The sequence below is a fragment of the Taeniopygia guttata genome, chromosome 4, assembly GCF_048771995.1.
Source record: "Taeniopygia guttata chromosome 4, bTaeGut7.mat, whole genome shotgun sequence".
NCBI lineage: Eukaryota > Metazoa > Chordata > Aves > Passeriformes > Estrildidae > Taeniopygia > Taeniopygia guttata.
This window is the reverse complement of record NC_133028.1, coordinates 51250323-51274786: the sequence shown is the minus strand read 5'-3', so window position 1 is coordinate 51274786 and position 24464 is coordinate 51250323. Positions and strand designations below refer to the sequence as shown.

At 39.0% G+C, this 24464-nt stretch overlaps 1 protein-coding gene across 13 annotated transcripts in view; it reads left to right on the top strand.

Moving 5' to 3' along the window:
- The window catches only part of PDLIM5 (PDZ and LIM domain 5), a 124085-nt gene that overhangs the window by 51640 nt on the left and 47981 nt on the right, over nucleotides 1-24464 (top strand). For 6 of the 13 annotated variants that reach the window (XM_072928575.1, XM_072928578.1, XM_072928581.1 and 3 more), the window contains exons 4-7: nucleotides 17093-17135; nucleotides 18370-18764; nucleotides 23318-23335; nucleotides 23600-23772. In XM_072928575.1, the coding sequence (XP_072784676.1) occupies nucleotides 17093-17135; nucleotides 18370-18764; nucleotides 23318-23335; nucleotides 23600-23772 (629 nt within the window). The remainder of the gene's footprint in view (nucleotides 1-17092; nucleotides 17136-18369; nucleotides 18765-23317; nucleotides 23336-23599; nucleotides 23773-24464) is intronic. The other 7 variants (XM_072928577.1, XM_032748198.3, XM_032748197.3 and 4 more) reach the window with 3 other exon arrangements.

Here is a 24464-nt window from a genome sequence, read left to right as displayed (position 1 = left end):
TCCCACCAGAAAAAAAAAAAAAAAGCCCTTTGTCTTTTCAGTTACTCATGTGTGCATTCTTTCATTCATGGAGATTCGGCAGTTTCTGGCCTTGAAAGGACTTTGGCTCCCTGCTGGGGCAGAGGCCCAGAGGACATGCTTTCCTCCTGACCTCATGGTGCTTCTGGTGGAGTCCTGTGTTGCAGCCTCTGCCCAAAATGTTCTCAGAAAGGATAGTTTCTCTTCCTTCCTGTGGTAAGGAGGTTTGAGAGACCCTATCTCAATTTCATAAAAATTGTGAACTGCCCTTTTAACCTGATTAATTTGTTTGGCGTTTGTGCCACAATCCTCCTCTGTCTTGCACATGACCTGACACCACTGGCTGCTGCTGGAGATGGCAGATCAGATCCTTGCTCTCCCCAACCCCGAGGCAACTAATCAATGCAAGGGAAGTGTTCCTGCCAGTTTTAGGGAGCTCTGAGAAGTAGGAATCGGGATGTTAAGAGAAGCAGAGAAGCAATTGCCAGTAAGAATATTATATTTCAAAGAATTAGGAATCTTTCAAGTAAGGACAGCGTAACTTTTAGCAGAAGTGGCACATCTGCAGCACAGAGATGTTAGGGTTGGATTATTGTGCTGAATGAGATTCTTCTGCAAGGATAAGAGATGACAAAAACTTGCCTTTGCTTCTGGTCCATGGGAATTTACCAATAAAACAAGTAGCAATAAATTTACTGAGATGAAATAAAAAAAAAGTTATTGAAATATCTCAAGAACACTTTAAGTAATCATTTGTCCACTTAAAAATCTGGGCACTTTTCTTCACTTGCATAAATTCTCAAAATGGAATTCATAGATACAGTGAGGGACTTGTGACTGCTTGAACCAGAACTGAACCTGAACTGTTTGTTTTTACTTAGTGACATCTACTTAACCTATGAACAGAGTAAATTTTTCTTGTTCTTGCATATTTTCTCAGTTTAGGCTTAATTACACTTGATGCTAACAGTGTTTCATCCCTACTTTGTGAAACACTGGTGCATGTTAAGCTTTAACTTTTTTCCACCATTCCTGTGGCTGTTTTAGCTGAGCAGTTTGTCTGTTAACATGAAATCTGTGAATAATTTCTATCTCTTACATTTAAATTTACAACAGATTTATACGCTTTCATATTTTGCCATCTTTGATATTCTTCTTACACGGATTTGGCAAACCTCAGTTTCCTTACATTTCAAACTCTTGCCAAGATACAATTTGAATATAACTTGGAAAACCCCAACAAAACGAACAACAAAACCCCATGAAAATTTGATGTCATATTTATGTGGGTGTGGGTAAGGACAAAATCTTCCAAAGTAAAATAAATGTGCAGTCTGAGAGGCACAAACTTTATAGAGAATCTATGTCAGCCGCTAAGACTGGTTTGAAGCTGATGTTTGATGTTGCTTTCTGTTTGGAATAAACTCTTCACCAAACATTTTAATGGATTTTCTGAATGGCAGTTATTTTCAGGGATTGTTTCTTTGGCCTAGTCTGTTGTTTCTGTTTAACCCGTGGCTGCTGCTCTGTAAGAGAGACCATCTTGGCAAAAGGGAATGGATTATACAAGTAATGTGAGTTTCGTTATAGGGGAGAAGGACTTTTAACACTCAATGTTTCTGGAGGGAAAATGATCAAACCTAGTCAGTCAGTCTGTTTATTGACTGTATATTATCCCTTTTAGCTCCTAAGCTTCTATGCAAAAAATGGAATGTAGTATACATTCTTAAAATGTATTACAGTGTGTAGGAAGCCAAAGTTTTAATGAGGACAGTGACTTCAGAGGTAACTAATGCTGCTTGATTTCTAACAGATTATTTTTCCTTTACATACAAAGCCCCTCCACTATAAGGTGCAGGCTATAAGTCTCAGTGACACAGGAGTCACTAAAATGCACGTACTGGGCTAAATATAATGTATAACAGGTTTTGCAAGTACAAAAATGTGTAATATTTTCCATTCAAAGCCTCTCAAGTACTGAAATTTTTATGTGTGCCTGCTGTCAATACTGATCTTGGAGACAATTGACTGAAAGAGTTGCCAGTTATCTCCCTTCAAAATCTTGGCAGGAAGATGATGATTGGACAAGTTAGTCATTTTCCACAAAATCTTCTTAACTCATAAGTGATTGCTCCAATAACTTGATGATTAAGTGAATGCTGGACTAATATTTCTGTGTTGCATCTCTTGGCTGCCAATAAAGGAGCAATGTTGAATAACTTAATTATGTAGAGGGTATGGTTATGGGGATTTTGTATCTTTTGCACTTGGCTGAAGGGAGCTGTCCTGGAGAAGAAAGCTGCTAGTGCAATTTGAGCAAGTTGGAGAAAGGGCAGATTGAAGTTTCCCTTGTGGCAGGGCTGCTAGACTCAGGTGGCACAGTGTTGTGAACAGGGGATTACTTGGAACTTGGGACAAAATCAAGTTTCGGCACAGCTTAGATAAACAACACTGTTGTTAACAACAACAACAAAGAAAAAAAGAAAAACCAATATGAAATCTCAGTTACCATATAGAGGATATTTTGGCAGGAGTGGAACTAGGGAGAAGAGAATTAGATGTCTCATGTAAGTAGCACTTTCTAGCCACTTTAATGAAAAACTGGTTGGGTTTTATTTAGGATCCAACTAAATTTCAGAATATCTTATGTCAATTAATAAAATCTGTGAGTCACTTTATTTCTTTATTTCAATCAGAAAGATTGAAGATCCTTACTTACATTAGCCACTAAGATTAGCTATTTCTGCAATACACCGTGTAGTTGTTGCTTACAAATCCTATGGTATGCAACACAGAGGTGAGTGAAGGTAGCGTGCCAGTGCTGAAATTAGTAATAATCAATTAAATGTTATTGTTGATAATTTTAAAGCTGGTGAGTGGTGTTGGGGGGAAGGTCAGGGAAATCACGAACTCATTCAATGGTTTAATCTGGTAGATTTATCTTGGTAGGAAGGATGGATTCATTACTTAGATGTCTGATTCTTTTTTATACTAGTAAGAACAAATGTATTTTTGGATAAAATATGGTTATAAAGTTTTGAATCCCACTTGATGTGGAATAAAAAAAAGATTGTTTAATGAGAAAGACTTAATCTGCTATAAAAGATAATGGAGCTTGAGGCATTTATTTGCTTTCCTGGAGAAACATAATACCTTGCAGGGCTGGACCTGGACTGTTTCTCCTATCAACAAGTAATTAACAGACAGAGCACATTGTTGGTCAAGATCTGACTAAAGGACACTGTGAAACTATTCTTTCTGGTTGCTTTTTCTTTGCAGAAGAGAGATGAAAAAGGTTGTAAATAGTTTGCGGGTTTTCCTGAGCATGTATTCTTTAAGTTTTTATTTTAAAATTACACCTTTCATTTTGATCATGATGGTTTTCTTGGGTGAGGTGGGTTTCTTTTTTGCCTCCCATACATTAGCATTAGAGAATGACCCTTTGTTAATAATAGCTGCACACTGTGGGTGAGGGCAAAAGGAAGTATGAGGGCAAGCTAGAGTATTGCAAACATTTGATATGTACTCCTGACTACCCTTTTCATTGTATAATTCTATCCAATGATTTTATTAGTGAAAAATGTGAAGAATTCATCTGATTCTTCTCATGATGCACCATGTTCCTGCTGTTTGGTTTTGTATTTTTTAAACTCCATAGAAAACTTGTCTCATGATTAGTCACTGAATTAAATTACCTCTTGACATTTTCAGCAATTTTTTTTCCTGCCTGTCAGTCTGAATGGGGTTTGTTTATTTGTGATGCTTTTGTTTATTTGCTTTAAGTTGCTCTTCCTACAGAGGATCTGTCAGACTTAGCTGCTACACGTGTAGGTAAGTAAAAAAGGAAGTAGTGGATACAGAGCATGTCATTAATGGTCTAATGCTGGTCCCTGTCTTAGATCACTGTAGATTGCCAAGGGTCAGGCAGGCAAAAGGGAAAGCTGGTAGAAATTGTCAGGAACTGGCAAAAATGGGCAGGACCCAGGTGATCAGATTTCTGTGATGGTAGATATGAAAGTCCTTCAATGTGGCATTAGAGAGTTCTTGTTGTCAGTCGTTTCAAACTCTGTGCTTCTTGGACTAGTTGAGTCTGTAGGAAAGTCTTGGGTAGGTGAGGACCAGCCCTGGTGAGAATTGTCCAAAAATCAGGCTTTGTGCATGTGGCTGCTGGAGTGAAGATGACTATGGAATATCACCTATGGAGACCAGAGGGTGGCTGGCACTATTTCATTGGTTTCCAAACCATGGTAGCCCAAGCTTTGTGTAAACACACAGAATATTTTTCAGGACTGTGTAGAAATGTTTCCTTGTTTTTGCAAAAGACTGCAGAAATATTAAGTCTTTCATAAGTCAGTGATTTATTTTCCTCCTTGTTTGTGGATGTTTCCTCTTAAAGATAGCAGTTGGGCCAAGAAAAATTGTATTGTTCATTGGTCTGCTTAACATAAATGTGTTATTAAGAGATGTCTGAAGAGTTGAGCTTTTCATTCTTTGTCCAAAGAGATCACTCAAGACGTGCATGCCTAAAAATTTATGCCTTTCCATGCCTAAAGATTCTTGTAGGAAGCAGCTGAGACCCATGGATTTATTTGCCATGAAAAAATGCCTTCAGGTAGTAGAATGTGAAGTTGCACTTCTCCCCATGGCTTGCCAAGACAGAATCTTTTAGTAAAGCAGCATCCACATAAAAATAATTTGCATGATCAAATCAACCTCCAAATGTTTGTAATTAATATTTTCTGCAGTCAATGAGCCAATACTTTCAAAGCTCTTGTATTTCAGGTAAATAATTAAAATGTTCTCCCCGTAATTGCTGGTTTTTTTTTTTTTTCTCGGTTAACACTGAAACTGTGTGTAGGTTCTTCCATGTGACTGGTGGGCATTTGCCATTCACACTCTCAAGTAAAACCCTTCTACCCATTTCTGGTTTAGCTCTTGCAACCCATTCAATACCTTTCTGAAAGTGCAGGGGCTTGTTAGCTAGCATGTAAATTGTGATGCCATTGACCTTGCATATTTATTTTAAGCTCTGTCTCTAGTTATTTAGTGAAAGACTTAAAGAAACAATCTGAAGTTGGCCACAGTTTATCTCCACTTCTTAAAATAACACAGATACCTCAGTGGGCATGATCTTTGGTGACATTTTAATTCTGTTGGCACACTTTGAACTAGCCAGCTGGGACATAACAGGCAGACATCAGTTTTGAAGCCTTTCAGATACCATCTAAATGCCAAGCTTTTGAGTAGTAAAATAATGCATTTATATATAGATTAAACACAGAGTAATCAGAAGTGCCTTGCGACACATGTCAGTAATTGTGAACAGCTGCATCAAAGCAATGCAGCTGTTCAAACTCCTTTGTGCCCCAGATTACATGTATTTGGTCCAAATTACTCATGGGTATATCTGTATGCTTTTGGGGGGGATACAGAGAGTCATTTGGGATCCATTCATTTGCTGAAATCAGTCCCTGATTATATTTTATAAAGAGAGTGCATGATATGAGGAGGCTCATAGACACGTCCAAAAATAATCTAACACCACTCTTGCACAGCAAGCAAACGCCACTGTAACAGCATTGCATGGTGCTTGTGTGTCTAATATGCTGCAGTGCTGCTGCCTCCCTTCAGGCCTTAGCTGGATCTGCAAAACACACAGTGCTGCTACAAAAATACCTTATCATGGGATGTCTGGGCTTGGAAATGATCTTAAAGATCTGGCTCCAAGCCTCCTCCCCTGGGCATAAACGCCACTCACCTAGACAAGGTTACTTGGAGCCCTGTCCAACCTGGACTTGAAGACTTATAGGCATGCACAACTTCTTTGGGCAACTTGTTCCAGTGCCTCACCACCCTCACAAGAAAGAATTTTTCCTCATATCCATTCTAAAACTAGCCTCTTTCAGTTTAAGGCCATTACCTTTGTAAAGAGTTCCTCACAATTTTTCTAGTAGGCTTCCTTCAGATATTGAAAGGCTGCAATAAGGTCACTCTGGAGCCTTCTCTTCTCCAGGCTGAACAACCCAACTCTCTCAGTCTTTCTTCATAGGAGAGACGCTCCATCCCTATGATTATCTTGGTGACCCTCCTCTAGACCCGATCTCTGTCCATGTCCTTCCTGTGCTGGGACCCCAGAGCTGATGTAGCCCTGCAGGTGGGGTCTCACCAGAGCAGAGCAGAGGGGCAGAATCCCCTTCCTCCCCTGCTGCCCATGCTGCTTTGGATGAGCCCAGGACACGTTTGGCCCTCTGGGCTGTTGGCATGTGTTGCCAGCTTGTGTCCAGCCTAATGTGGTAGCAAACCAGTTACAACATGGAAACAAGGATGCCAGGAGTGCTCTAGCCTCTGCTTTCATCCCAGTGTGCAGCTATAAAAACAATTTGTAGTAACAGCTAATGTTATTTTGTGCCTGTTGCTGAGACATGTTTTGTGCCAGTGAATGTCTGAGAACTGGAAAATGAAGCTGAAGAAACTCTTTCACTGTGATGAAAAGCAGTCTTGTCATTGTTGTTGTCATCATGCTGCCTTGTGTTTTGTATTTCCCTCGGGGTTTTTTATTAGAGGAAGTTTTCAGCAGCCTCTGATTCAGCTGCAGAAAGTTATGTCCTACAAAGGAGACCAAGGGCAAAGCTGTCAAGGTCTCAAGCTAGGAAAGAGAGGCAAAGCCTGTGTTGGTTGGGGGAAGTCTGATGTGCTTTGCTCCACTGTAATTTCCTAAGGAATGCAACAACACAGATCTGCTTTTGACTGTGCTGCTAATTTACAAAGACCCTGATTAAAAGCTTCCTGAGAATTGCATAACTGTACTGTCTGGAGTGCTTTGGGACACTGATCTTTTATTTTTGTTTCTTCTCTATACTAGTTATGTAAGGATAAGTGTTTTTAGAAAGATCTCAGAAACTTCATAAAACAATGACTCTCTGCAAACATTAGGCAAATTTTCCCACTGCTGCTTGAGCATCTAGTGCTAGGGTTAAGTCAAATGCCCATTGAATTCAACAGTTTAGTGAGACTTCCAGAAAGATAGTGAGCTTGAAGAAATTTGAACCAGATCCAAATGTATTCTGATCAAAAAGTTTTTAAAGTCCTGTTGGTTTACTTGCCAGAACCTGAAGTAGCCTTGGGATCTGGCAGTTGCTCGGCAGTAATGCGTCAGCAGTGGTGCTTCCTGCACTCCTGGCCAAGTCCAGATAAATGGAAAAGCTTGCGTTTTGGAAAGCTTAAACATTTCTTAAAATATTGCTCTCCTTACCTTTGAATTTGAATAACATATTTGAGAGAGACACTTTCGTCCCCTTTTTCAGAAAGTGGGGTGAGGGGGATTGTATTTGGTGTTATCTGGACTGTGGAACATGCTTGATGGCATTTATTTAAAATCTTCTGAAAATTGACCTAACACTGGGATGACAGGAAAAACATTAAGAATGGGAAGATGATTTTTATTGTTTTTTCTACTCTGGGTTCTTAGTGGGTCAAAATCTGATAAAGTATGGGTAGCTTACCTTGACCTAAGGATGCCCAAGTTCATTTTCTCTCAGTCAGCTGTGTAATCTGTGTCCTTTTTTCCTTCATAAACACTCATCTCATTATTTGGGTGCCATGAATAATGTTACTTATCTCTATTTACACTTTTGTTTTCCCAGTGCAGGCTATGCCCCACACCTGTTGCTTTCCTTTGAAAAACACATCTCTCCAACATGCATGGTTTATGATGCTAACTTGCAGGCATTCTTTAATTATAAAAGGATATGTGGTGATCTGTCAAGGGACAGTTGTCTCTAAATGGATTAAAAGAAGCTTACATGGTTTAAATATGGGCTATGCCCTTCATATGCTGCAAATAGTTCAAGTTAGCTTGAACTGGCCACACAGTGTATTTAGTACCTATGCAGGTAACTGGTTATTTTCCTGAGCTCAGATAGTTAATTTTGCACCTCTGTGTATGTGGGATGTAAAGAATAGGGAAAAAATCCTCGGAGAAGTAAGTGAACTAACAAGTGGTGTTAGATAAACTGTTCCCAAGCTTCTGCCCACAGGAAAGAATGAGACACTGATTAAATAAAACCTGTCCTCTGCCATGCAAGTTCTCAGCTGTTGAGAAACAAAATTTTAGTGTCCTGACTCATCAGCTCTTGCCACCTTCCTCTAGTGAACAGTAAAATGTGAATAAATTAATGATTGGCTGTTTGGAACATAAATGTCTTCTTAAAAGATAGTAATAGTGTCATGGAAGCATAACAGCAAAAGAAAGATGGGGTGTTTGGTAATGTTGGGAAAAGCAGGCAGGTTTTCAGGTGTAAAGTATTTTCTAGAAGTCTGAAAAACTGCTAAATGCAAATTGAGTAACACCACTGTGAGTTAAACTAGATATGTATCTGTTGCACCACCTCATGTAAAAGTAAGCGGTAGCTGCAGAGTTTAGTGTCCAAGTAAAAGCTGAATTTCACAGCTGCACTGTTTTAATGGCTTTTATCCACACTATTTTTTTGAATAATTACTGCCTTTGATAAATTCCAGGATATTGTCAGTAGAAAGTCATGTCTGTGGCACAAAACCCTATGAGGTAATAAAAACACATACTGTGCCTGTCAAATATTACTCACTTTGGCCATGAAGCAAGATGAAAGTAATGTTTTCAGCATTGTGACAGATCTCAACAGGCTTTGTGATGATCAGATGTTTTCCATCAGTGATTAGCTGCCCACAAAAGCAACTTAATTCATATGCTGTAAGTGTGGTGTGACTGTTACCCCCTAAGTATTTTGAGCTAAGAAGGGCGAAAGGTATTTTTTTTTAAAAACTAGATGGTGAGAAAGGAAAACTTCGTAGTTAGCAATATAGTTGGAGTCAGATGAGCTTATTAATTTTTCTCTTCTTTCATGGTTGTTGCAAACAGCAGAAGACTAGCAGGACTTTGCTTTATGTACCTTCACTTAATAATTGGTTTCTTTGGCCAATTTATTGATTGCTGGAGTGGACTGTTAAAGGTCTGTGCTGCTTTCCAGTCTTTCTTGTTTAGCTTTTGCAGAAAACAAAATAATTTCCAGCTGCAGCTCATAGTGTGACAGTTCATCTTTGACTTCTCTTTCCTGTCAAGCCACAGTAAGACCTGTTGGCCAGGTTAACTTGAGGCCTTGATACACAGTTGAAAGGAAAGGAAAATATAGGAAAACTACCATACTGAAGTTGTTAGATGTCTAGAACTATAGCAGACAGCTGTGTTGAGACATAAATAGCTTTTCTCAGCATGTTAGACCTGTAATACATGCTGCTAAGCTAATGACCTTAAATATATAATCATATAAACAATTCATGGAAATGATAAAGTGCAAGGAAAGCAAAGGTCTGTAGTGGAAAAGTTAACAGCTTCTGGCAAGTGCGTGCTCATTAAATTGATACAATAATAATTCTGGCATGTGGTTTATAGTGCTGCAGCTCTGCTGTCTACAGCCAGTGCTACCTGTGGTGGTTTTCCCTTTGGGGATGGCCTGTGGAGCCTCCCCAGACATCTGCTGCAGTGAAGACTGGTTCAGGTATGTGCTGGTTTATGTTAGGTCATTGGCTGGAGATAGGAATGACAGAACTCTCTGAGGATCTTGTGACAAACAGCTCGGTTTATTGTTCGGTGCTCCCTTTTAAAGGGGGTTCAAAATTCCCGTGCTTGGGCAACTGATCAGTTGGGGTCTCTGCACCATCCAGCTTGCTGGCCAATGCTATGTCTGCATTTAGGATTGAATGGGATTGGCTGGGGCCCCTCTGTTTGGGATCAAATCTATTTTAGCATTGCTCACCTAGGGACTTGTTTATTTCTTTTCTATAATGAACTGGGCTTAGCTGAATTGGATTTCTGTTTAAGACCAGATTTCTCTGTCCAGCTACAGACCAGCTGGCTGCAGAGTCCCTGTAGTGAAAAGGCCCCTGGCAGCCACTTTGCCAGTCAGATCCTGTGTTCGTGCACCTTGAGGATGAGTATTCATCCCTTGGTTCTGGGGTGACATGGGAAGGAAGAGAGAGGTGTCTGAGAGGCTGACAGGGAAAGAAAATTGGCTGGTTCGCTGGTAAGTCCCACTGAGAAGTCAGACAAAAGCTTAATGATATTCATGACCTTAATAGGAAATAACTGAACCCATAGTGTGTCCTATTAAAATGAACATGGTTTATCCTTTTAAATAGAGTTATCATCATGGTGATATTATTATTATTATTGGTGACTACTGCCATGTCCCTGTCTTTTCTGGAGCAGTCCCAGGCTCAGTGGTTTCCCAACAGCCATGCAGTTGTGGTAGACTCTCCACATGTCTGCATATCGTAGTTAGGATGATGCACAGGTTGAAACACCACAGATGTAAATTCAGAAGCTGAATTAGGTTGCTCATGTTGTTCCTTGTATCATCTGAAATCAGGAAGAAGCAAGACGTGGTAGGGCAGCTGGGATTTTGCCAGATTTCGGGACAATACTTTTGAAATCCGGGTGGGTGACACCATTTCCCATGCTGCTGACCCAGGGAAGGACAGGGCTCTTCTTTGCTGTTGCTGCCTGACACCTCAGAAACAGTTTTCATCCCATGTGGTTAACTACACTTCCACTGTCCTTCTCAGACTTCCTGGAAGTAATAAATGGGTGAGCTGCTTTGTAGAGGAGAGGTGTGCTTAGTTCCCAAAAGAAGTAACATATAAGCTAACGGCTCTCTGAATTGCCAGATTCTTCATTTGAGAAAAAATGCTCATTCCCACACACACGCTTAAGGGAAAATAATAAAAACCAAATAAGGACATGTTGAGGATTGGGGAGCTGTTTGTGGTGAATTTCCAGTTAAAATAGATATGACTACACTTTTGAGTTTATTTGGGCTATGTTTTAAACAAAGGAGGTAATTTAAACATTAGTCACCATATTGTGGAAAGCACTAGAAAAAATAATTCAGTGCTTAGTTTTGAATTTTTAAAATTATTACTTATATTTGATGACAGACTGAAGTCAATGTTGAAGCTGAGCCAATTTTTTTAATGGTTTTGGAGGATTGACTAGATCTTTGAGTTATTTAGACCTATGCTTTTCTTTAAGATGTCTGTTTTTAAAAGGTAGCTTGCTATGTTAAAATTATTATCTAATAAGCACTGATAAAGAAAATCAAATGTGTAAATTATAGTTTATTAGAAAACCATATGTAATTGTTTTATCTTGTCACTTGCGCTCAGCTGTTATGTCAATATTATTACTTAGCAAGACAGCTTTAGGAAGGCTTAAAGAAAAGAAAAATATAGCTATAGCAAGGCATAACTGATAAAAATTATCGTGATTGTTTAGACATGCTGAGCTACCACTTGTATCTAGGCTGCTTTATGACTTTTCTAAGAAAACTGGAAGCAATCTGCCATACAGGATTGTAGGGCATCGGCCATTCTTGGTACTGGGGATGCTTTACCTACTCAGGCTTTAATCAGGGGAGTCATGGACAGATGTGTACAGATGTGCCCTCCTAGTCAGGGCTAACCATAACATGGAAACTCAAGATTGCTAAAGTTTCTGCCTTCCTGGTAGAAAAAAACATGTTTTTAAAAGCCTCTGACTGAAGGTAAGTGAGATAAATTCTGTGGTATTTTTTCCCTAGCTTTTTGTTTGGTTTTTGGTTTTACTGTAATAGAATAAAATATTATCTGCCTACACTTAAATTCTCTTTACAAATGTATTGGTAGGATTGCCACAGACCACAGGAATGAGACTATGAGGAGTAGTTGTCTTTGGGAGGTCTTAAAAACAACTAAACCTTTGTGGGTAGGAATACCAAAGCAGAGGGCAGCCTTTTTCTTTCCTAAAATATCAGCACTGTTTATTTTAACACATAATGATGAAATCACAAACCTTATTTAAATTTAAGAGGAGAGACCTAAATTTGATTTGGCCAACTATCAAGAAGCCAGAAAAGCAAGAACATAATTTTTCTTTTACCTGACCTAGTGCTTCATTGTACCTGGATATGCTTGGGGAGGCACACTATGAAGATGTGAAGTATTCTATAGTGTAAACCAAATGTAAAAGGCTGTCACACACATTCTATTAATTTACCCCCTTTTAAACTTAATGAAAGTGTAGCATCTGTGGACAGTGTCCCACAACTTGCTCTGTTCTAGTGCCCAGCTACCCTCTGGGTGCAGCACTGACATTTCCTCTGTTTGATTGTAATTAACACGAGTTGTCATAATTTGGTATGTTCACCTAAATGTAAACTTAGCATAATAAACTAGAACAAAGGGAATGACTGATGAAATAAAATGTTGACAGCCATCTCTTAGCAACCACAATGACCAGAGTACAGATTTGAAAACATTGCTGTTTCTTAAGGCAAAAAAGGAAAGAAGTCTTTTTTTTTTTTTTTTTTTCTTTTTTTTTGCAGTGACTGCAACAGATTACAATTTTCATTGAGTTCTACTTGATGATGATTTTGCTGCCTCTGCTTTTCCTTGTGTTGGGCTGGGAACAGGTTTGCAATCTTGAGGCCACAGATGCTTGCCCTGGCAAGTGCCCTTGGTACATCAGCTGAAGTGCTGATGTACCAAGGGATGTTGCCTGGGGCAGAGTGTGCTTCTATAAAACTGTGGGAAACACACTTATATGTTTTTGTATTAATGTATGCAAGGAGACCATTTCTGAAGGTGTGTAAGTTGCAGCAAGAAGCAAGCTTAACAGTTTCCCTGTTCTTTTATTGTAATGAGCCAGAACAAAATTCATAAGAAATGAATTATGTCTGTGATGGAGAAGGGGCTTATGTTTAAGGAATAAAATAAATATATTTGGATGGTTTATTTTTCTGTGCTTTAAATTATGTCTGCATTTGTTTTTATTCAGATAACCCCCAGTGAAAGTCATGGCTTGTTATATATGTTAAATGCTTTCTGCTTGTCCTCTTTGTTCCACGAGTTGGCTAATTTACAGAAAGCAATTTATTTCTCTTTCTCCCCTGTCAGTTGAAGTAAAATGAAGCTAACCAACAGAACTGCAGACTACGATGGCAAGACCATGAAAAATGCAGGTTTTCAGAAGAAAGATCTGACCAGTGGCTTTTCAGGGATTTAGCATGTGCTGCCAAAACTTGTCTCATGGTGATTCACTAGCTAGGAAAAAGGAGTTAGTTTTGAAAATTGGAAAGGCAAGGATGCAAGACGGGAAGGGAATCTTTCCTCTTTTCCGTCCTTCTGTTAGAAGGGTTAAGTTCAGAACAACAAATAAAGTTCAGAGGAAGTTTTCCATCATTGATTTCATTTGGTGGACTTGGCAGAGTTAGGTTTATGGCTTGGTTCGATTTTAAAGACATTTTTTCAACGTGGATGATTCTATTACTCACTGAAGGTGTTGCACTTTCTTGTTGTATTTCTCACAAGACTTTGAACAATCCTTCTGGTTATAAAAATATGAAAACAGCAAACACAGCAGCTGTATTAGTGCCAGAGTTGTGTGTTCCCCTTGTTTATAGAAGGGCTCATATGAGAACAGTTACCTTCTTGTGACTTGCCCGTTGACTTTTTCATCTGCTTTTTAAGTTACAGTCCCTTGACTAAGGGGGTTTAAATGGATGGGGGATGATGGGGCTTTAAATGGAGTTCAGAAGAGACAGCTCTGACATGTCCTTTGGATTCTAGGTTTCATGAAAATTTAGAGGTTTAGTGGCTGAGGGTTTGCTTCTGTAATGTTGATTATTGAGATAACAGTGTTGCCATTAATGATCAGTCCTTGGAGGGGGTGTATCAAATTGTACTCACTGCAGAAGCATGAAGAACTGTAGTTTTAGCTTTAATGATGTGTTTTTCCACTTACTGGTAACTATAGAAGGGTTCTGTCAAATTGCTTGTCTTTTTTTTTTTTTTTTTTTAACTGGGTGAAATACTTGGAAAATGAATGCATAATAGGGGAATTTAAAGAATGAATAGTTTTTGCAAGGCCTACTGCTTACAGTGAAGAGTGGACTAATTCATTTTCCTAATAAGGCTGCTCTGGAAGTTGGAATGTTTTGAATTACATTAAATGTCATGAAAGTATTCATCAGAGAGGACTGTCTTTTGGTATGTTTAGACAGCAAATTTGATCATGTTTGGTAAAAATGAGCTGTTTACACAAGCTAAATATAGCTGCTTTTTTTTCCCCCTGCCTCCAATAAAAAAATGAATGACTTTGATATAGAAGCTGTGCAAAAAATTATGCACTTTTCACTAATAGTTTGTCAGTAAGCAATGACTGCAGCTGCTTTTTTTGGTGTTTATAATAATTCTTATGAAGTTTGATACAATAATCATTTGCCAAGGTCTTTTGTGTGAGTTGTTTATAATAAGCCTGAAATACTGAGCTCTTATGTCTTTGCTTTGTTTGTATGTTATTGAAAGTATTGCATAAACTAATATGCTGAACTGCTAGTTTTAAATCATTCAGAAAATACCATGCTTCAAGCCATCCAGCTTTTTCTATTAAGTAGCAACAGGGCAAGTGTGTCATCTCATTCTGAAAACCTTTGTCATCAGTTATTCATACATTCAGTGGGACCAAACCTGCATGAAATCCTGCTATGTTTAATTGCTAGGTGGCAAGTGAAGTGCTAACAGCTAGGGAATATGCATGATTCTGTGGTTTAATTACTTTTTGGCTGTGCAGTTCAGTGGTATCTATGAAAATATTGTGGGAAATAGCCCTGAAGGAAGAATTTTCTTAAATGTGTGTGTTGGATGTGTTTTGCTTTTTGACTTGAAGTGTGCATTTCCTTTCGTACTGTCTTGTCTAACTACCATGCATTTTTCACATTATGATCTTGGTGGCTCAGTTTGCTGGGTGAGCATTTTCCTTTTACAATATGGGATAAATCACAGATTTTTTTAGTCTGATTATGGTCTGAAGTCAACAAGGCCAAGTTAAACTGTTTTAAGTATGTCTGGGGCACACAAATTTATGTCCTTGGTTCAAGTATGTTTCCGGGGAAAAGTTTATGTTGTCTGTCTGTTTGAAAGGAACATCATGGACATTTTGGTTATCAAGCTTTTTATTTTTTTTCCACCCTCTTTTTGTATGATATGTTTGAGGATGAATTTTGACAACTGTCTTTTGGTTGTCTGGTAATAATAGCATGGAATAATTTTTGCTCAGTACTGTGTTGATGAGTATAGAGGCAATGTCATCCATTGCAAACTCAAATTTTATTCTTTTGTAAAAAACAAAGAAAAAGAAATATTTTCCTTTTATGTGACTTAAGCAAAAGTCCAGCATTAGCAAAGAGAAGTTTTTTTCCTCAAGTGTGAAATATGGTAGTTGGCTTGAATAATCAACGTCTTCCTAATTCTTCCTGTTGGTCCAGCTTAATAGATACATAAAACATTTTCGGTTACTGTATTAAAAATGAACCAGTGTAGCTAAGGTAGAGATGGTCTTAAAAAATAAAGAAATGTTTCCATATGTATTGGCATTATTTTCTCCCTTCTTGTTGCTTTTGTTGCTGCAAATTGACAACTCTGCAATTAGGAGTGATTAATGATGCACCCCAGCGCTGTGGAGGGCCAGAGGTCAGGCTTTCATAGGCTGCACACTCTGTGGGAAAGGGGAGAAGGGACCTGTTCCCCGGAGCAGACAAAACCCTCTCTCTGTTAAGAATTGCTGTTGATGTGGACATAATGTGTGTCAGCAGCCATGCACCAGTGGGGAAGGCCAAGTGCAGAACATCTTCTCATGCTCTGCAATTTTTCCTTTATTTTTTCCTTCTTTTTATTTTTTTCTCCCCTCCTGTCAGCATGGCATCTGGGTTATATATATTTTCCTTTTTTGTAAGGTAGATACTGAACTTGCATTAGGATTCCTGTTGCTGGGATCCAATGAGCTTGAGGGCCAAATGACTTTGAAGGAAGGAATAAAAATTGTGAACAAAATAGTTAAGGGGAAGAAAAAAGAGGGCAGAATGGAAAATTTAAAAAAGAGTTGTTAAACGGGAACAAGTATGCCTAATTCAATTGTAGCTGTCCATGTTTTTCTGAAAAGATGGTTTATACAGCAGAAGTGGTTTTAAAATTGTGGCCTCTGTTAGCTGATTTCCAGTTAAATGAACCTTTTTGCCTCCCTAGCAAATTGTCTTTTGGAAATGAGAACCCAGATGCAGTTTTTCCAAACCTTATTCAGAAGATGTATTGGAAATATGACACAAAGGTGTCAAAAAGCCAATTTTGTGTGAGAACAGCATGAAAACACTCACATGTACCAGCACCAATGTTTGCAAACAGAATGTTACCGTATCAGATTTTTTTGCTGGGTTTTTAATATTTTTTTATTTTTAGTGTATGTGTGTGTATTTTTGCATATAAGTATATGCAAATCTGAAAAAAAACCCCGATTGAATGAGATGCTTTTTACCTGTAACACATAGCCATTTCAATTTAGATATAACAAAATCTGACAATTCTTTATCTACTTAATCCTTTTCATTGCCATACTTCCTTTCTTTCCCACCAGCACACAGTAGTTTCAATGTGCCCATTGTTTGGGAGAAATTTTTTTGCCATTACTGTAGAATTGCAGTGACATTAACCTTATTTTTGAAAACCAAAGACTGTGTAAAACGTTTCTGTATTATTTAACTTGCCAAGTTCTTTGGGAGGATTTGTGTTATTCTAGAAGGAAGTGTTCTGTTTTAGGCCTGTATATCAGCAATGCACTATTTAAAATATAAATAGTGATAGAATGATAAATTGGTGAGAGCTGTGGAATTATATGACAGTTTCTTGTGAAAGAATGAAAAACAGAAAGCATATTGGAGTTGAAGTCTCTGAAGTGATGATACAGAATTTTGATTTATAAATCTAATAGTACTTAATGCTAAATGTGAGACTTCCTAACATTGTACCTGGACAAATTAATTCAGTTCAATATTGCCTTTTTGTTATATTAACAACAGCGTTGTAGATTTAACTTGAAAACTTCTTGTTTCCTATAGAGGAAAAAAAATTAAATATTTTATGTATGTATAGGTGGATGTGGTGAGTAGAACAGTGGAATACTTAAAAATTAAAGAATTCTTTTTTTACAATTATGTTTGTTTTTCTTTTCCAGAGTGTCTTCTATACAAAAACCTGATCATTTTCATGTGACAAAGGTATGTTCATCATCAGAACTAAGAAATGTAGCATGTGGCACTAACTGTTACCCATCTGTCAAACCCTGTTGTGGATAAGCACTGGCATTCAGACTTCCAGTATATGCTTGTTTTCCATGTGATACGTTAAGAGTATTGCAGCATTTGGATCTTTGATTACTTTTTTTCCCCTCCTAAAAAAGAATAGAGAAACCTGGAAATTATTATAAAAAAAGGAAAAAAAAGGTGAATAAATGTTATTCTCCAAAGCTTGGAACCCATTTTTTTTTAAGATATTGCTGGTGTTTTCCCTCTGTACCTAAGAGAGAAACAAGCAGGTAGTTATTTTGGCAATGCTTTTAACATTTTTTTTTGTGGGGACTTGTTTATTTTAATGGATACTGAAATCTTTCCTGGTATTTGAGAGAAGCTTATCCAAATACTGTAATTTCAGAGAACAAGTCCCCTCACTTTCCTTAAAGCCCTGGAGAATTATTTGTTCTTGAGTTCTAATTTTTTATTCTATGCAACAGTTTCAAGACCTTCTTGCTGATAAAAATACTGTTTACAAATTTGAAATTACTTATAAATAGCTTGTGCTTGAAAAGCCTCTCCAGTGGACATAATTAATGTGTAGTATTATGCTGTTCTGCTGACCATGACCTTTAAAGGCCACAGTTTGAGAACAACAATGTTAAAACGTAGTTCCCAAAACAAAAACCCAAGCAAACAATAAAATCAGATTTCTTAAGTATTACCTGACATGGGTATGTGGAGACATTGGGGAGTACTGCTCTTAAAGGTCATAGCAACAGATCGGTGTGTGAACACTTGCACATTCCATTTGTGTATGGGGAACGTGCATATCTCAAATTGGGTTTGAGACATGGAATGTGGATTTTTCTATAAAGCTCTGTTTTTTTCCACATGACTTACCCAGTGGGTTTTGCAACAGAGTGGTTTTTCAGTTTCTTGTGAGTTTGATTTGTGGAGTGTCTGTTTTGGATATGCCAAGAGGAGCTAGCGTTGTGGAATTTAATATTGATTGTGCATGTTGGGATCATTCCCTCTCCTAAGATGCACGGCTCAGGTTGTTTTCCCATACATTTCATGGCTGCACTCTTGGTAAAGCTTGCTTCTGTGCTTCATGCTGGGTGGATCATCTCCCCCGAGAACAGCTAAAACCCCTGCTGAGGAATGTGCATGCGTTTGGCGTGGTTTTGTGTGTTTCTGTTTTGTTTTTCATCCCACATAGGCAGAACCTACCGAAGTAGTTAAACCTGTGCCCATTGCCTCTGCTGTTGCACCCAAAGTCACTGCTACAGCCAGCGTGGCTTTCAATAAGACACCGAGGCCGTTTGGGGCTGTAACCACCTCCAAGGTCACCTCCATCCCATCACCGTCCTCCGCCTTCACGCCGGCGCAGGCGTCGGCCGCGTCCTCGTGTGCCGTGCCCGGAGTGCATGCTAACGCCAAGCCTAACGCTGAGCCATGGCCGCCTGTGCTGGGCGCTCCTAAACCTGCAGTTCCTGTCCCACGGCAGCACGGTGCCGCCCCGAGCGCCTCGGCCACCGACGGCGCCCAGGACGCAGCCGAGGGGCCGCGACGAGGAGGCAGAGAGAACCAGGGGGAGAGTAAACAGCAAAATGGGTAGGTGGGATTTTGTTTTTGCTGTGAGGGTCTTTCCTCACAGGAAAAAAGCCGGGCTTGTTTGAGGGCTGAGGAAAACACAGCTTGGAGGAGTTGTTTACTCCTCAGAAGTCGATCTCTCAAAAAATTATTTTAAAAGTGATGCTTCAAAGGGCCCGAGCTAGACTTTTGGTGATGGTGACACATCAGTTTATAGAGTGTCACGGCTAAATTGAACAAGGACCATGGAATGCTCTACATGACGTGCTCTATCACCACATTCTGGACCTTACAACAAGCCTGGTATTAATTTCAATGTCCAATCTCACTGTGTATTTTGACACCCAATACAGTGACTGAAAGCAGCAGGCACTCAAAAATGCAGAGCAGTCTGTCAAGAAGGGTCAGTGGGTGCTGTGATGGCTGGAAATGAGATGCTGTGGAAGAACAACCATGACCCTGGCAAAAGCAGTGGAAAAAGGCCCCAGAAGAGAGGCAAAGGGACAGATGTCTCATTCATTCTTGCACAACACAGGACAAGCTTTAAGATGTTTTCTAGGAAGCTGATGGAGTTAAGCGGATTTTTTGCAGTGATGTAATATAAATACCTCAACTTTAAATTTTACCTTCACCCTAAACAAACAATGCAGATTTAAAATGTGAGTAATTTCCTTATTCAAATAATTGTTTATGTTGAAGTAGGCATCAGAGATGGAACATTTAAGGGGTTGTAGGAGACATAAAAGACTTTATCTAGTGTAGCATCTATACTAGTAAACAATAGATTAGTAAACTAAATTGAGCCCAGCAGCAGTCCTGGGAACTCAGACCTGCAGCAGGATTTTGCCTGGGGATGCCTTGGACTTTCCCAGAAATTCCTGGGCAGAGTTTGGGAGCTGTAGCGCTGCCACAGGGACTGGTTCCCAGAGCCTGCTATGCCGGGGGAAGAGGAGGAGGCTGGGCATGAACAATCCCATGCCAGTTGGCATCTGGGATCAGCAGTTGAATGAAATAATAAAAAGGGCAGGAAGGGAACGGTGGGTTTCTCTTCAGGTTTAAGAATTTGAAACCTGGGCTTAAAAGCTAAAAGCTGTGGTTACTATTTCCCATCCCACAAAAGAAAGGGACTGGAAGAATAGGCCTTGTGCCTCTCTTCTCTGATACTCAGTATAGAAAATATATGAAAAACCCTACAGAAAGGTAAATATCCATGCCAACTAAAATACTGAATAAATTGCAGTTTCAGTTGAGTTTCTCATGGAGTAAAAAACCTACTTCTTTCCCTTTATGTTGTAGTATGAATATTTTCCATGTGTGGACTCATAATGCAGCCCGTATGCATTTTATATTGCACTGTAGCCGTGGTAACTTCCAGCCCTTTCTTAAACAGATGATGGCAGGAATCCACTCTGCAAAAAGTGGATTGAAATTGAGAGTCCTCAAGGACTTGCTCACTGCTGGTGCAGTTGTTGAATACACTTTGGCAAACTCTCTCTTATCTTTCCAGGAATACTGCTTTAGCAAATAACTGTGTAAGGAGTATTCAAAAGCAGCAATTAGTACTGAAAAAGAGGAACAACAGCAACAAAATTAAGTCTCCAGAAAGGAAGTGCTGCAGGCACAGAGTAAGCACTTTGCAATCAAGATAGGATGACTGGGTGAGCACTGCTATGTGCCCTACCTTATTTAGAGGATGAATAATACCATCAAAGAGGATGAATAATCACAGCTGAGAGGTGAAGAAATCCCTGTCTCACTGTCAGCCTTGCAGATCTAGTTTAAAAAAGTTTGAAAGCATTTCGGAGTTTTAAAACCTACTTTACTTTACAGTCCTTCTTACAATATTGTGCTTGGGCTGCCTAAATGTCCTGCAGTCCTAAAGCAAAAACAAAACAGAAGAAAGCAGACAAACCCACTAAGGTGGTTATATTGGTCTGCTGCTGCACAGCTTTATTTTACCTTAAAAAGTTAAGTTTCCACAATGATGCTTGGATATCTCCCAATTGAAAATGGTATCCATGACATCTACCAAATATCACAAACATTGCAATAATTGATCAGTCTGAAATTAATTCCATTTTGCTTCTGTGGCCTGTAGGATTCATTTTCTCAAAACATGCAAAAAAACAACTTGTACCTAGTTCATAGATGGCACTGCTTAGCAAGTGCAGTTCTTTAGACATGCACCTTGTTATACTCACAATTTCCTCCCTTCCTCTTGGCTTCCCTCAAAAGCATTCAGGATATAAACTATTTGACTTCAGGATGGGAAAGGAAGTTTAATTTCCCTTGTTTAGTTCTGCCTTAGAAAGCAGACAATTTGCCTTCACTAGCCTATGTGCAGTTGCACTTTTATCAAGACCTTTTTGCCAGCTCTTGCAAGGAGATGTGCCTGCTGCTTAAAACAGGTAAGATGTCTGTAGACTTCACTCAGTTTAAGTTCACCTGGGCTAAGATTTTCTCTTATAGGTTCTCTTGATGTTTCTAAGTTTGACTTACGTGATATAGGGCTGTACCAGAGCTTGGATTTGGAAACTCCTGTACTATTTTAAGAAGCAAAGAATTAATTAACGCATCAAATACTTTTTTTTCCCTTGCAGATAGCAGCACCGACAAAGTTAGTATCAACAGCACTGGATTTGAATGATGGTTATTTTTTACTATTGGAATAACCAGCATGTATTCTGATTTTGCAAAATTACAGCTCTTACAGAGCTGCATATTTAAATTTTGCAAAACAGCTTCAGCTTTTCTAGTGTAATACATTATTTTATGTGCATTGGACATGATGTGACTTTGCTTTTCACCGTGCTACATTTTGCAGCTCATATTTATTCTACAAAACATTTGTGTGGTGTTCGTGTGTACTGATAAGTTCTTGGTGTGACTGCGGTTCAATTGGTGATGGTAATACAACTAGTAAATGGTGAAATACAGTATAAGATACAACTCCTTTGAGAACTGTGGAATGAAGGGCTGGTTTCTGAATTGATACAGGAAAAGAAAACGTCTATATACTCTGATTTATGCATATTAGGATGGTAAACGATTGAGGTTTTATTGGCTTCTCTCTTCTCCCCTTGCTTCAAGGCTGAGTCAAGAGAGAGCCTGTCTCACTGAGTTTTCCTTTGTCTCTGGCACCACCTTGTTGCCTCAGTGAGTCATTACTAGTAGACTCTTAAGCCTTAAAAAGACCAGTAGGACAAGAGAAGTCAGCAGGATTTTTTCTTTATACCGCTTGGGTATATAGCAAATGTGAAAGACTGCTTATTTCACTGGGATACTTGCTAGAATGCAGTAAACTGCATGTAAATCATTATGTTTTCGTGTATTTCCATACCTTTAATTACTGCTTCAACTTTCACATTTCATTTTTGCTATTAACTGTTTAAGATGCTTTATTCCATTTTTCTGTTCTCCATCCTGAAATTGTCACTGCCGTTGTTTCTATATCTCTTTCTCTGTTATGAACTTTGATATGTGATACATGCTCTTCACTAATACTGTGTGTCAATAAATTCACTCTTTTGATATAATTCTGTACTGTACTTTTTACACTCTTTCAAGTATTAAATATTTTTAAGCTTAAGTTTTTACTAATGTGTTCCATTTAATGGGCCTGATTCTTGTTAACAGTTAACATAATTTCTCACTCATTTTCCACCTTTCTTCCCCAGAAATACTTTGAACAATAAAAATACAGTGAGGAGGTAGTGTTAAAAATAAAATGACTTCTAAAGTTTTGTTGGATTTTGATTTTTAATACTTGCTAGAAATGTTATGTCCTGGGAGCTAGTTTTTCACAGTTTTCCTCCTGTAAATTGTGTAAAAATAAATGTTCACTTAGTGAGTCTTACAGATTAACGTTCTGGAGTAACAAATGTAGAATTTAGGAGTAATTTTTAAAATAGTTTGAGTCTTCTGTTTCCTTTTTCCAAATTTCCCAAATTAACACCTTCTTTACATCACTTACTTAAAGCTTTTAGATCCTGTACTCTTGAAAGTCTTGCTAGTGCAAGGATTGGTAATAGTCTGTAGGTTACTGTAGGGAAAGTTTCCAGATGAAACAATCACCCCCACTCCTTTTCTTTCTAAGAGGGTACCTCCTCATTATGCCTCAGAACATGGCCATCTATGCTTTCAGGTGGCCTGGTTCTGATCTAGGCTTTGCCAAGTGCAAACCACTTGGTGTGTACGGGTGGTCCTTGCGTGTGCACACATCTTTGCTGTGCTCTTTGGGAGGTAAAAGGAGAATTTGTCAAGGGACACCTGATCTGACCTAGGTGGACTACCCTGCTTTACCAAAACAAATTTCCCTCTCATCCCTATAGGGAAATCACCATGAGTTTAATTAAAAGTATGTGAGTTCTTTGCAGTAGTTTTAGTGGTAGAATAAGAATATGGCTATTATTTGGATTTTAGTGCCCTTTCTTGCAAAACTAATTCAGTAAAATAATTAGCAACATTTCTGTTTCATTTCAGCTTTCTGACTTTATTTCTTGTTTTCTTTTTCTCCTTTTTCCTGTTTATGCTGGGAAAACTTTCTCTTGCTGTCTTACTCTGTCACCTCCAAGGAAAAACCCACCTAAACGGTAAAAGTCTAAATGTGTAGATGTCTGTAGATTGCCTTTTACTGTTTCAAATGTTCCATCAGTGGACCAAGGAGATATATTTCAGTGGGGTTAGAGTGATTACAAAAGGCGTGTTTGGTTCAGAAAACTGTACCTGTGTTTAGCTGGGCCTCAAGTGCTGCCTTTAAATGCTGTGAAAAGTCGCGGTTGCACCCGTGCCTTTGTAGCCGGGGCGAGGTGCTGCCCGAAGCCTTGCGCTCACCGCTGTGTCTGTCCCTGGCGCAGCCCCCCGCGGAAGCACATCGTGGACACCTACACGGAGTTCTACCACACGCCCACCCACAGCGACGCCAGCAAGAAGCGGCTGATCGAGGACACCGAGGACTGGCACCCCCGCACAGGCACCACCCAGTCCCGCTCCTTCCGCATCCTCGCCCAAATCACTGGCACGGATCACAGTGAGTACCCCAGTGCAGGTGGGATAATGGGCAATTCCCCAAATTTAAAAACACAGACTGTGTTTCTGAAGCTGGGCATCAGGGAAGATAAATGGAAATATTACTGTAAACCCCTGCCATTACTAAGTAGTTTGGGATATATACGTTGCTGGATGTTATTCCTGATTGAGCTGAGTTAAAATGTTCTAGATAAATCCGAAAATCTCCATTTTTTCTCCCAAAGATATTGAAAGGTACACTTTTTTTTTTTCTTTTCCCCCCGTATCACCAAAATGGCGACATTCCAGATCAAATTTAATGCTTCAGAAAAATTAGGTGTTTTCTGGCATGTGGAAAGTCTTTGTCAGCCATAGAAAAGTATGCAATATGCAATGATGTAACCAATGAGGAACATAAACCCATAGTTCACTGTTTATTCCTGGATTATGTTTCTACCCTCTGCTTATGCTATGGTGTGATTACGTATATTGGTGGAGTGGAACAGGTGATGTGGTGAAGATCATTCCCAGTCATATAATTTTATGCTAAAATTTCAATTTTGTGTTATGCTGTCAGCCATTATTCACTGGCTGAAATTTGTATTTTTGTGTGAAGGCCACAAGAAGTGCTATCAGGGGTTTTGAGCTCTCATTCTTTAGCTTCTCTCAGCTAGAGCTGCAATAAAGAAGGCATTGAAGAAATTTGACCTCCTC